This window comes from Coturnix japonica, chromosome 12 (genome assembly GCF_001577835.2).
Source record: "Coturnix japonica isolate 7356 chromosome 12, Coturnix japonica 2.1, whole genome shotgun sequence".
Lineage (NCBI taxonomy): Eukaryota > Metazoa > Chordata > Aves > Galliformes > Phasianidae > Coturnix > Coturnix japonica.
Genome location: NC_029527.1, coordinates 4,732,291 through 4,744,959, shown reverse-complemented (window position 1 = coordinate 4,744,959; position 12,669 = coordinate 4,732,291). Strand labels below are relative to the sequence as shown.

General features: G+C 41.4%; 1 protein-coding gene across 5 annotated transcripts in view; it reads left to right on the top strand.

The window, feature by feature from the left end:
- The window catches only part of FGD3 (FYVE, RhoGEF and PH domain containing 3), a 90,022-nt gene extending 81,348 nt beyond the window's left edge, over positions 1-8,674 (top strand). For all 5 annotated transcript variants that reach the window (XM_032447338.1, XM_032447337.1, XM_015874822.2 and 2 more), the window contains exons 16-19: positions 313-435; positions 2,051-2,203; positions 4,144-4,284; positions 7,274-8,674. In XM_032447338.1, the coding sequence (XP_032303229.1) occupies positions 313-435; positions 2,051-2,203; positions 4,144-4,284; positions 7,274-7,498 (642 nt within the window). In that variant the 3' untranslated portion in view covers positions 7,499-8,674. The remainder of the gene's footprint in view (positions 1-312; positions 436-2,050; positions 2,204-4,143; positions 4,285-7,273) is intronic.
- Positions 8,675-12,669: the final 3,995 nt, after the last annotated feature.

Below are 12,669 nucleotides of genomic sequence, written 5' to 3'. Positions count from 1 at the left end.
AGGAACATCAGGGCAGAGGCTCAGAGAGGCTGAAAGTTGTAGGAGTGGTGTCAGCAGTCGGGCTGGACGTGGAGAATTAGTTCTGACAATCAGAAGTCACGTAATACCACACCAGGAGCACCCAGGGGCTGAACGAGCACTTCCACCTTAGCCTTCAGCCATTAGCAGAGTTAACATTATTTCTTATCTAGAATTACTTGAATGCTGTGAAATCCAAGGAGGATCTTTGCTCTGTGTGTGAGAGCTCTGTCAGTTATGTTGTGATATATATATATTTTTTCTTAAATCATACAATTTTATTTTTCATTTCAGAGCGATTCCTGTAGGAAATCTTCCAAGTCCAAGCGGGACAAGGAGAAGCAGGCATGCAAGAGCTGCAGTGAGAGCTTTAACTCTATCACTAAACGGCGGCACCACTGCAAGCAGTGTGGAGCAGTAAGTTTCAAATTGCACAGAGGCTTTTGCAGAGATCATAGGAGATATATTTTTATTTTTCAGTGCAGGAACTAAATAGATTGTTTGTGGCAGGTTGTTGATAGAGTAGATCTTCCCACTTGCTTTAGTGCCTCGGAAGCAGGGCAGAAAAGAACACATCTGCTGCTGTTTCCAAGTGACGTAGTGTGTGCTGCTTTACGTGCTCAGTGCAGGGCCAGGTTACGGAGGGCACTGTATGCCCTTTCCCAGTGCCATTCATTGACAGCTTAATTCTCAGATTTTCCTGGAAATGGCATCCATAGCCAGAATGAGATTGATTTCTGTAATGTGACTTCAAACCTCCCTTCTGTGACTTGAGTTGCACGGTTCAATGTTTCCAGTGTTACAAGTACAGAATAATGTTATTTAAATACCGTTATTCATTTGGGAAGCGGAGATAAATTTTCAGCTGGAAGGAGATGTAAATGCAAAGCTAAGACGTTTAAAATACTCAGTCTCAGCAGTCGAAGCAAAATTACTGCAGAGGAGACATCTTTGCAAAGAGCTGGAATTTTCAGTTCTCCGTATTTTTTGTTCTGTTTTTATTAGTAGCTAAAATTGTACAGTGTTTCTGTATGGTTAAAATGCTCCTCTGTAAAGCTGAGTGTTATTTAAGAAAGGAAATGATAATTTTCCTCTATGGACGTAGAGATTATAAGAATTACGTTATTAATAATTTATTGTTAAATAGTTGTTGGTTATGTAATGTTTTGCTGTGGCAATAGCAGCAAATGAAAGAAGTTAAATTGCCTCAAGGAAAGACTATCATGTTTCTAAAAATGCCAGCTTGCTTTTGTTTATATAACTTGGCAGAATGGCTCTTCACTTAACGCTTGCTGAATTAAAGCAGTTACCATCTCACAGTCTTGCAGTGAAGCATATAATAATATATACTTGTAACCGAAGGGCATTTGCGGTGTGTTATTATACAGTAATTTCTGAATAGATGTTGAATCCGTCTGACTGCCCTTGTATTGTACCCCAAGGGACAGTTTTTCTCCTTGGAGCAGGTGTGCAAAGGCAAGTAGTAGATTTAAGTCAGGAAGCAAGTTCCAGAGCTGCAGATCCATCACTTTTTGCAGGCACTGATTTCATGGGACTGATGTTTCCTTGCGTGCTCTTGGAATCAAAAGCTGTTAATTTGGCATCAGACAAAAATTAAAATGCATATTATATTGGGCTGTGTTCATAAAATTGTTGGTAATTATGGATGCCTTAGTTCTATCAGGCTGAACTGCCTACTAATGACGAGGTGCCAGCCATCTTCACTCTAAAACTGTCTTATGATTGGCATTAAAAAGCACTAATTGCTTTGTAAACGTAAGCTCTTTTTAACTCAATTATAAAGTATTGCCCAAGAGGCACGTGTTTTCTTTAATGGGTTTCTTGGGATGGGATCACAAAGATATTAATTCTTAATGGAGGTAAATAAAGTATTGTAGATTGATCATTTTATATTCACAGTAGTTTTCGGGGTTTTGCTTCATTAATGTCCATTCTGCAATTCAGTTTGTTAAGAGTATAAATAAGGTTACGTTCTAATAATGACTAATATAGCACCATCCTTCCGATACAGGTGATCTGTGCAAAATGCTCAGAGTTCAAACCGCTTGCAGATAATAGTCGTCACAATCGAGTGTGTAAAGAGTGCTTTCTGCAGCTGCCAATAAGCCCGTGCAGCCCTGGAGTGGAAGCAGTAGGAGAACAGAAGAAAAGACAAGCTGCAGAGGTATGATGTTTAGCTAAGAAACGTCTGGTGTGCTAGCTGCCCTTGTGCATCTATTTCCATCATTACTATTATTCAAATGCATTTGTTAAAAACAAAGCAGATTGTTTGCTTACTTCTTTTTTTCTTTCCTACAATGACATCTGAAATGCCTCTTTCTTGAAGTTTCTCCTTGTAGCCTCCAGACTGCCTTTCAGCCTTGCTATACTTCCTCAAGAGAAGCAACCTGCATGGAAAAGAGCTAAACCCTGTGCAAGAAATACAAACCTATTGGTGCACATCCAGAACTCTTGCAGTGAATGCTTGCTCAAATAAAACCACCTTGGCCCTTGCCCCTGTGCCTCCCAGAATGTCCTATTTATTTCCAGGCTACTAAATGTCTCGGAGGTCATTACACTGATGAAAACTACTGCCATGTGCCAAATTGAACTCTGCTACTTAGGTTCTTTTTCAGCTTTGTGCCCACCAGCACACCTAGAATCTCAGAAATACGGAGTAGAGCTACAAATGCATGCTGTCCTTCCCTAAACTCACATCTCCACAGAACATGGAGAAGATGGAGAAGATTCTGTATTCAGAGTTTTACAGCATCAGAACCTTCATGTTGAAATAGCTGTGCCTACAGACAAAGTGCACTTAATATGCCTCAATATAGTCTGTGGTATCTAACGATAAATTTTCCAGTACTGTTTCAGTGGAGCTGTTTGCCAGTGAAGTGAAAACCTACACCTACCCAGCAGTGAGCTACGTTAATCTGAAAAGCCAAAAAGCAAACCAGTGAAATGTGACCTATGGCTTTACTTCAGAAAGCAGATTACAGCAGAAAGCTATGAAAACCCAGGGAGAAACATTCATTTTTCCTTTATACGCTCGTGCTTCTAGCCTTGTGCTAAGTCTTCAGAGGATCAAGTAAAATGCAAGAGAATGTGGATATAGAAAAGAAAGATCAGAGGCAGGCTTTTTCTTTCCCTCCTATTTACATGAAACTTTCTTAACAAATCTAATAGCAGCTGAGAAGACTGCTGCTTTTCAAATGTTATTAGCAGAAATCCTTGGGAGACTTCTGTGCAAAGTCTGATGTGAAAAGGAATTTTTCTATCAAAAGACAGAAAATTCTTTTTTTTTGCCAATGGTGCTCTCTGATTTGGTTTATGCCTCGAGTGTCTGTTAATCCCAGTTCTGAGAAGATGTAAATGACAGAAACACAAGTATTTGCATACAGTTTTTATCCCAAATTCCAGATATTTCTCATCTCTCTTGCAACAGTAATGTAAAACAAGCACAGAGCACTTGGTGCACTGCTTCTGAAAGAATGAACCAAATACATTGTCTACACAGTAATTCTACAATGTAGAGAGGCACCAGCTTTCTTTTTGCTCTCTCCTTTCCCAAAATACTTGTTTCAGATATGTAAAAAGTGATCACTGTTGGCTGTGCAGTGAAGTGGATTATGAAAGTGGGTTGTGGAAGATTGGCACTCTATAGCGTGGGTTCCAAACAATCGTTATTTCTTATTTCTAGGCTCATGCTCCTTTATCAGTGATACTAAAACTGTATTCTGTACAGACTTGCAGCAACACCATCCTTTACATACAGAGGAGACTCACTCATGCTGAGGCACATTTTTCATTAATTTGAAATCACCCTTCAGTCTACTTTGCTAAGCAAGAAACTGGCTGTGTCATCTTAATTGCCGTTCTCAATTTCCTTTGTAGAAGTGAAATTTAACTTCCCATCCACTGGGAACGGCAGTTCAGCATCTGCCTCTATTACATGGAATTCTGCTATTTCTTGATGGTATATAATGGTGATTAGACTTTGTTTCAGCTATGGTCTGTCCAGCATTTGTCTTTCAGTGTTGTTTGACTCTGGAAAACTAGGTATTCTAAGTATTTTTACTCTGCATAAATGATTGAAGCAGCTCTCTTTTTTTCTTTCTCCAGAAGCAAAGCTTATTGGCACCTGAAAACAGCCTCTTCAGCAGCTACCTCCAGTTCCTTGAAAAAGGGAAGACTTGGTACAAAATGTGGGTGACCATCCCCAAGACTGAACCTCTCGTTCTGTATCTGCAAGGAATTAGCCAGGTGAAGTGACGTTCATAAAGGCTTTCATACAGAAAAAAAAAAAAGCATAAGTTAAGCTGAGAAATAGGTCAAAGTGTTTGACTTGGTTGCAACAACAGAAATGAACATGGTATTCTGAATAAACTTATCCCACAAGCTGTGAGCTGCTTGGGTTCCCTTCCAGTCAACAGGAGATGCTTGACTGAAATGACAAGTTGAAAAGGCAAACCACCTCAGACAAAATGCTAAAACTAATGCAACAAAACCAATCTTTGGATCTCTGTGGAGTCAGTCAGGGGAAACAAAAAAAGCTTTAAAAAGCAAAGCAGAGAGAAGAGATTTACTGTGAAACTTTTGAGTTGGTGTCAAAATTATACATCAGCAAAGCATCAGTGCAAGCCCTGTATCCCATGCACCCTGAGCCAGAATGTCTTTTGCTCCTTGGAGAGCATTAAATATTGATATGAGGCCTATTGTCAAGGCCAAGAATCAGTGTCCTGGCTGTAGCAGATATTAAGATAAATCCATGCTCAGACCTCTCATGTTTTTGTTGGACACATTAATTCATCCTAACTTAGAAGGCAAGTTTGGGCAAGGAGGGTGAGAACAGGAAGAGAAGGGTTTAAACTCTTTGCCTTTCCTCACCCAGGAGCAGTGTGTTTCATCTAAAGGTGACTGGATTTAGAAGTTGCAGGAATGCAACATCTCTTACATGGTATGACCTAGAAAGAGAATTTCTCCTAGTGCTCAGCTGATTGTCTCAGGACAGCATAAGTAATAACCCAAGGGACATAAAACAGATATATTTAGCACAGGCAGAAAGATGCTCAATCCCCCAGACCCTCTTCTGCTAGTCATGCAAAGCCGTGGTCAGAAGCTGGAGAAAGTTCTGTGCTTCATATGCCGTGTTCTTTGTTCCGTGTCCTGCCAAATTTGATCTTGAGTCTTTTTTGATATTATTAGTAAGATCCCTTATTTTAGAGGAAAGGGTGCCTTTGTCATTTGATTGTCAATCTTATGATGGTTGAATATAGTGGTTAGTGTCCTCAGCTATTTCAGCTGTGTGATATATCACTCAATAGGAAAGCATACAGGACAAGGTTAATCTGTTTTACATTCTACAACCAAGACTGGATTTACTATCAGACATCATCAGTACAGGCTGAGACTATAAACAACATCAATGACTCCTTTCTTCAAAGGACTGCTGTTCCTATTCACATACTTTCTTCATCTTCCCTTCAGCATCCAACTGATGTTATGATGTTATGAAGTGAGTACTTAATATTAACCCAATGTTCCTACTAGTCTGAATTTATACAAAATACATGAGAAATACAGCTTCCAAAAGAGATGCCTTTTGGAAATACTATTGGCAACAGTGATATTAAAGGTCTCGAAATACAGATCAAGTGAAGCATGACCATAGGAGCATTTGTGAAAGATGCCTCTTGGGAAGGAGGGATAAACCAAACCCAGTCTAGAACTCCTGGTACATTGATGATGGCCCTGACAGCATTCACGCTGTGTGCTGTGGAAGGGATTTCATGCAAATAGCAGAATGACTCCCAGGCTTTAAAACAGCAAGAGCTGTGTTCCTTTGCTTTATACGCTTGTTCCAAGAGAATGAATATATCTCTTGGGTATTCACAGTTTAAGTTTTGTACAGGGCTTTATGCATGAGGATAAAATTCACAGTTTATTTAGGTATGGAAATCATACCAATTTTATCTGTCCTCAGACCGAGACTGGATTTGTGCAGCTGCTCGTCATGTTTATCCAAGTAGAATTATAGGAGTTTGCTTGTAAGCACAATCCACCTCAAGCTTAGGGATGGCTGGTTTTACTGAAATCGGGCTCTTTCCACAGATCCTGACTGGAGCTTCTCATTCTGCTCCCATTGCTGGACAGCTGGCTCCAAGGCTCTGATGCTAACTTGTGTGTCATTTAGAAATGTAGAGTTAAGGAAGCACAGCTAGTTAGAGAAGTAATTAATTGTGGAGAAATGTGGAGCAGGAATCTGGCATAGCCAGGAGCTTGATCCAAGTGAAATTTGTGCTTTATAACTCCCTAAGAAAAATGCATGGTCTTCAAGTATGTGGTCCTGACATTTCTGTGTAACAATAAGGAATAGTAGGTAAATAAATTAATACAGGCTTCCTGATTTAATGGATCTTGCACATGCAGGTCTTTGTTTGCATTGATGTGAGCAGTTGTGAGACGTGCATTACTTTAAGACTGAGTGTTAGAAAATCAGATTTTTAATTGCTATTGTTCTCAAGGCTCTGGCTCCCTTGTAGATGTACTAAATCATCTGTATTCAGTATGGGAAGCAGGAGAACGTTGTCAGCTCTGATGCAGACACTGAGTAGGCTGCTACACACGTAGCTGCAAGAAGACGTCTCCTTACAAGTGCTTGGGATCTGTCTGGTTTGGACTTCAGTTTTGGGATCTAATATTGGAGGTGCTGGCATCATGTGAAACAAGCCGCTTGCTCTCTACCTGCATGCAGGTTAGCAGAGGAGTTGCTTTATGCTCAGCATGTGACTGTTGGAGAGCTTTATTGCTTCCTACATCTGTGAGTTGATCTGGCTTTTAAAGGATGGCAGAATATCTGAGCTTTGACTTTCCTTTGCAACCCTGACAGGGGTCATAAATAACCCAAGACCTGCTGAGAAGATTCGCTGATTGATTTGAAATTTGAAATTCTCTTTTATTTCCAGTCTCTTCCCTGGTAGTTGCCATCGTGGCTCTCAGTGTCCAGTTCTGTGTACTTCTCAGCCTTTAAACAAACTTTAATGTCCCACAGGATCCAGAGAGGCTGCGTGTGGCTATTTGGAGCTGGACACAATTGCCTATACCTAATGAAATGGCTTTCAGTGAAAGCAAATGTGTAGGTTATGTAGAGTTACATGAAAATCCCCAATAACCACACTGCTGGGCCTGTATTCAAGTCTTCAAGTAGATTTCATTGCAGGAATTTTACATTTTCCCTTTCCTCTTCTTTTAGGATGGACGGGGTCCACGTCCTATTCCTCTGCCGGGATACGAAGTCAGTTTTCCAGGTTCTGGTGAGAAGTTTGAAGTGAAGCACGTTTTTAAGCTCTGCCAGTCTCAGCAAACTATATATTTCAGTGCAGAAGATGAAGAGCTGCAGCTGAAGTGGATGGAAATTCTCGCCAAAGCAGCCAAAGGGGAAACTGAAGATGTAGCTGAAGGGCTCTGCAACCCGTAGAGCAAGTTCCATTTAGTTTCTTTTGTACATGCTATAAACCATCACTTGAATTTTGGTATTCATGGCACTTTGGAATCTGTATGGCTTTATATTTTCATGTGTCTGCATAGGAAATTCAGTGGTTTCTCTCCTTTTATTGTACATTTCTCACGTACAGTAGTTATCTGGCATATGTTATGTTAATGGAAAAGGTAGTTGTAGTTGTTGGTGGTGTTGATGCTGGTTAAAAAAAAAAAAAAAGACAAGGAGAAAAGCATTAATTTTATCAAAGGTAATGGAAAACCATTGGTCTCTTGTTTTCCTAACTGTATATTTTCCAGTCCTTTTGATTGCTGTTCAGTGCAGGATGTGTATAGTCTGTGATTAGTTCTATAAATGCTGCCTCTTAAGTTAAATGTTGTAAAGGCTTGTGCTGGCCACTGACATTCCGTTCGCTGTCCTCTCCCTCCTGGTAAAAGGTCTTTGTGAAGTGTGAGCAACATACTGAGTATTTTCTTCTGCTAAAACTTTGTCTCTGCTATTTTGAGATGACCTGTTCACAAGACAAATACTGTAGAAGGGACTTCTAAAAATGACTGCAAAACTGTGCAGGGAAGAACATTAAGAAGCCTCGTTGATTTTAAGCATTTATAATATTGTTTTGTTTTCTTTTGAAACCAATACCTTCCTTACTTCTATTTGAACCCATTTTAATGTAAGTGAACAAATGTTTTATACTGCCAACTGGGATACGATCAATAAACAAGAACGTTTTTAGTACACACAGTACAAAAAGGTGACTTTTTTTATTGTTGTACTGGTTAATTTAAAAGTGCCCTAGGATTTATTTATATATTTTGTAAATAATGTTTCATAAGTATTTTATGAATTTTTTAAAAGATCTGAGCTGATTAACAGGATTTAGTGCTTAGAATAAGACATATTTGTATGAACTGATTTTGTATTTAATTTTCCTGTTCACTTGTATTTGTCTAATTTTCAAACTTAAGTGCTTATCTATTTAAATAAAAATTCATGCAGTTAACTCCTGAGCCAGATCTCCAAGGCACAGCAAGCTTTAGGTCGGCATTTAATATAGGTTAAAAAGAGGGAAAGGAAAAAAAGGACTGTGTGTTCCTAGTGGTAGCAAGCATGTAGTTCTGATCAAAATGAAATAAAATTGTCACAGTACGAGAATTTTTAAATGGTTTGGTTTAACTTTTGTTTCCTCTTCAGCCTCCTGCATTTTGCGATACTGGTAGAAAGAAAGAGCTGCTCCATACAGCCAGAATTGGTTAGAGCTGCTGAAAATCAGTGATTTACATCATGAGTGTATTTCTAACCTACAGAGAAGGATTTGGTCGTGTGGGGCTTTTTTGTTTTGTTTTCAGCATAGATGTAATCAGTTACTTATCTGAAGTCTGTGATGCTGAAGAATTGGAGGTTTTGTATTTAATCAGCTGCTGGTAACGTATCAATGATTTGAATATTCCCTGTCCTCCCTACTTCCTCCCTTCCAATCAGTGAGAAAAATCTTCCTTGCAAAGCCCAATTAAGTTCCCAGTGAAGCTGACAGAACAGTCTCCATCAATGAGGAGTTGTGTTGTGTTCACATACAATCAACTAACCCTATTAATTTTTGAGGCAGTGTAGCAGAAATGCTAAGCCATGGCCTGATGAGCCAGTGATGGAGCACCTGGTGGGAAGGCAGAGCCAACCCAGGGGAGCTCAGGTGTATGCAGTACAATCTGAGTGACCAGAAGGGGTGGAGCCAGGATACCCCACTTCTCAGACCTCATTTAAGGGTTTGCAGTGGAGGTGAGGGTATTTCTCTGGAGATTCTTGACTACCTGAGGCCTTTCAAAGGTGAGCAGTTTATCTTCCTTTGTTTCTACACCCTCACCTGCTGCATTTCAGCTTGTCCTCATTTCCTGCACCAAGGATTGTGCTACTCTACTACTGTTGCTGTACTTTCTCTCATAGGCACTGTTCAGACTTTGGATTGTTATTTCTTTTCTTGGGACGCATGTGAGTTGCTTACACAGAGAAATCTGGTGATGTGAATGTTGAGAGTATGATGATTGCAAGGGGTAGTCGCTTCGGAGCCCTGTAGTAGATCTTAGGCCTGACAAGTGAAACAACATTTCCTTCTTGTTCTTTGTGTTGAGGTAACACACGAATTTGGGTTTTCCTGCCTGTTTTGCATCCTGGCATGGTTTCCCAGAAGCAGCTGCCCAGCAGGGCTGAAAATGTAGATCAAAGCGTGTGGTTAACCTGCCTGACACCCGCGTTGCTTCTCTTGGTCTTGCACGAGCAGCATGGAACATTTGCTGCTAAATATAAGTGACAGCACATCCTGTAAACAAGTACCTTCCCTTTTTACACACCTACCATTTCTCTTTTTCTGTTCTTAAGTCCATGTGGGGCATGGCAGGGTTTTCATTTGGCTTGCACTTTGTCTTTTCACTTGGCTGGGCTCTCTGCAGGCCTAGGGAAGCTTGACAGAGTTGAGTGATTACCTTTTGCTGTAAAATGAAATAGTGATAAAATTGGCTTTTCAGAAAGCAGTTGCTGGCTGCCCACACAGATATTGTGTGATCTATGACCATGAGATTAGACTAAAGGAGGAATTCTGTTTGGAGCCTCTAAAATAGAGTTTTGGGAAGCTAAAACCTGCTTACAGAGATGGCTTGCTCAAATGCAGCCAAATGAACTTATGCTTCTGCTAATGTGCACAGTATAAAGAAAGGTGCCTGTACATGTCTTAGCAACTTTGTATGGATTTGATCCATACATTTGAATGAACTCAGGACCTGGCCTGCAGTGCTGATTTATTGTTGACTGACAGTAGCTTTGAAAAAAGTTTTCCCTCAGTGCTTTTCCCCCTTCACTGTCTGCACTGTCCTGCCCTGCAGAAAGCTTATTTAAAGCCAATTGCAGCTCAGCATGTGCATGCGGTGTGTGCTGAGCAACGGTGAGTCATGTTCAGCTTGATAAGGAAATGAATGAAAATCCCTGCAATGTAAAGAGACTCCGTGTTCCCACGTCTAGACTATGCATGTTGTGTTGGAAGACTCAAATTTCCAAGTCCCCGTATTGTTTCAGTCAGGTGAGCCTGTTTTCTCTGCAGATGGCAAGTGACTTTCCTGTATTTCAGGATGATGCTCTGCTAACATGGAAGTTTCTCATTTTGCAGTTCAGGTCTGAGAGATTTCATACATTCTATAGGTAGTGTATATAAACCTGAAAAGGACTAATCAGTTGTCCCACATTGATGGAACTTTCCTAGTTAGGCCTCAAGGCAGGTGGAGGTGAGTCCAGAGCAGGTAACAGCACATTGCTGCTGTCCCCAGATGCGTGGCTTAGCGTAATAATAGGGGGTATATTGCAAACTGAGAAACCACAACGTGACTTCTGCTTCCTGCTGTCTGCTCATCATCCGTAATTACTAGAATCACGCATGATGTTTAAAGCAATCCCCAAGGGCTGAGAGAGGAACGCAGTTAAACAATGTTCTGAGAGAAATAGGGCAGAACTAGTTAAATTATATGGGAGGACATGGGGGGAAGGATCCTAACAAAGGCTTACTGAAAACAGTGCATTTGAACTGTGAAGAAGCAGGTTGGTGTCACACGTTGTAAAGTGAGGAGGAGAAGAGCAGCGTGCTGTGGGGAGGTGGGCAGTGCTGTGCCTTCCTGCGTCAGTCCCAAAGCATCCTCATAGGAGGAGCTTCTTGTTGGTTGGCTGTTTTTGTCTGGAAGAGCTGAGGGGGCAGATGCCAATTAATGCAGTTAGAGGTTAATTAGACGTGCAGGATCATTCAGAAAATTGTGGCAGTTTCTGAAGGATTTCCATTTTAGTGCTGCTTCCTTTCTTGCCCTTTGGACGCACCTAACAGCCTCCTTGTACTTCAAGTTCATCCTTTCCCTGCATCTCCGGAGCACCTTTCCTTCCTTTGAAATGCTGCTTTAGCCTTATTTGTGTGTTTGATTGACAGGAAAAATACCATCTGAAAGCAGGGTGCACTTACTCTAAATTGGATTCATATTTTCAGGAGCACACCACGCTAAAGCGCTCGCTGTCTCGCAAAGCAGAGCTGTTTTGACAGGCGTCTGAAGTGCAGCGGGCACACAAATCTATGCTCATGTGTGATGAAACTGAGCACAGTGCAGGGAGATGCAACCTGCTTTTGTCAGCTTTGTACATGCAAGGCCAGTGCCTCAGGTGTGATCCACAGCTGATCCCACAGCCTTCTTGTTTCATGTGCTTAGGGGTCAGTGCTCCTTGCCTTCCTCAAAAGCAGCCCAGTAAGTCACTGATTGTTGTTTCCCCACCTGCTTGTTCTTGTTTGCCCTTTGCTATCATTGCCCAAATAGAGCCCACGTGTGGTGATAGTGATGGTCAGAGTCATTCTAAATATAGAAAGAAGACACGAAGTTGCCTTGCTGAGCTAAGAACTGGCATCGTCTCTGAGAAGGGGAAGATGTTCTGTGCAGGGCTTGGTGCTCCCCCAGGCACATCTGGGTCCCCTCAAAAATAAGTACATTGCAGCAGTCCAAGAAAAGGCCAAAAAAGTGCAAAATTTGCTGATGAGACAAATCTGGAAACAAAGAAACAACGACAAAGTCCTTTAAAACATGCCAAATTCTTGCTGTGTTGCCAAGCAGGAAAGAAAACAGCATTCTACCAGCGAAACAGCAAAGAAGATGCAGTAATGTCATGCCGCTTGTGGGGCTGCTGGCTGAGGTGCAGGCAGGTGCAGCACATTGGGGCTTTATTCTGCTGCCATGGGGGTGGCAGGAGATCAGCTCCAGCAGTCTCAGCATGGGCAGCTTCTAAGCATCTGGAGTCTTAAATTCAACGCCAGTTCCTTTCCTACATCTTATGTGTCCACACCCACAAAGTAATTGCTTGCAAATTGGTACAAGCTCGCTAACGAGCTCATCCTGGAATAGCGTGCTGCTCTGCAGCGCCTGCTGAACAAAGTGCCTCAGCAGAGAGTACCTGCGGCCAAAAGCAGGATCTGATTGTGGAGCTGGCAGCTCTAACTGGTGTTAGCTGGTACTCCCTGTCTATATGCTGCCATGTTCACAGCCCCTAATTACAACAACTGAAGAACTTCCGCTGGATGCCTATAAATCTTGTATTATTCAGCAGTGCCATCCTTGAAAATGAGTAATTGCCGGAGTTTG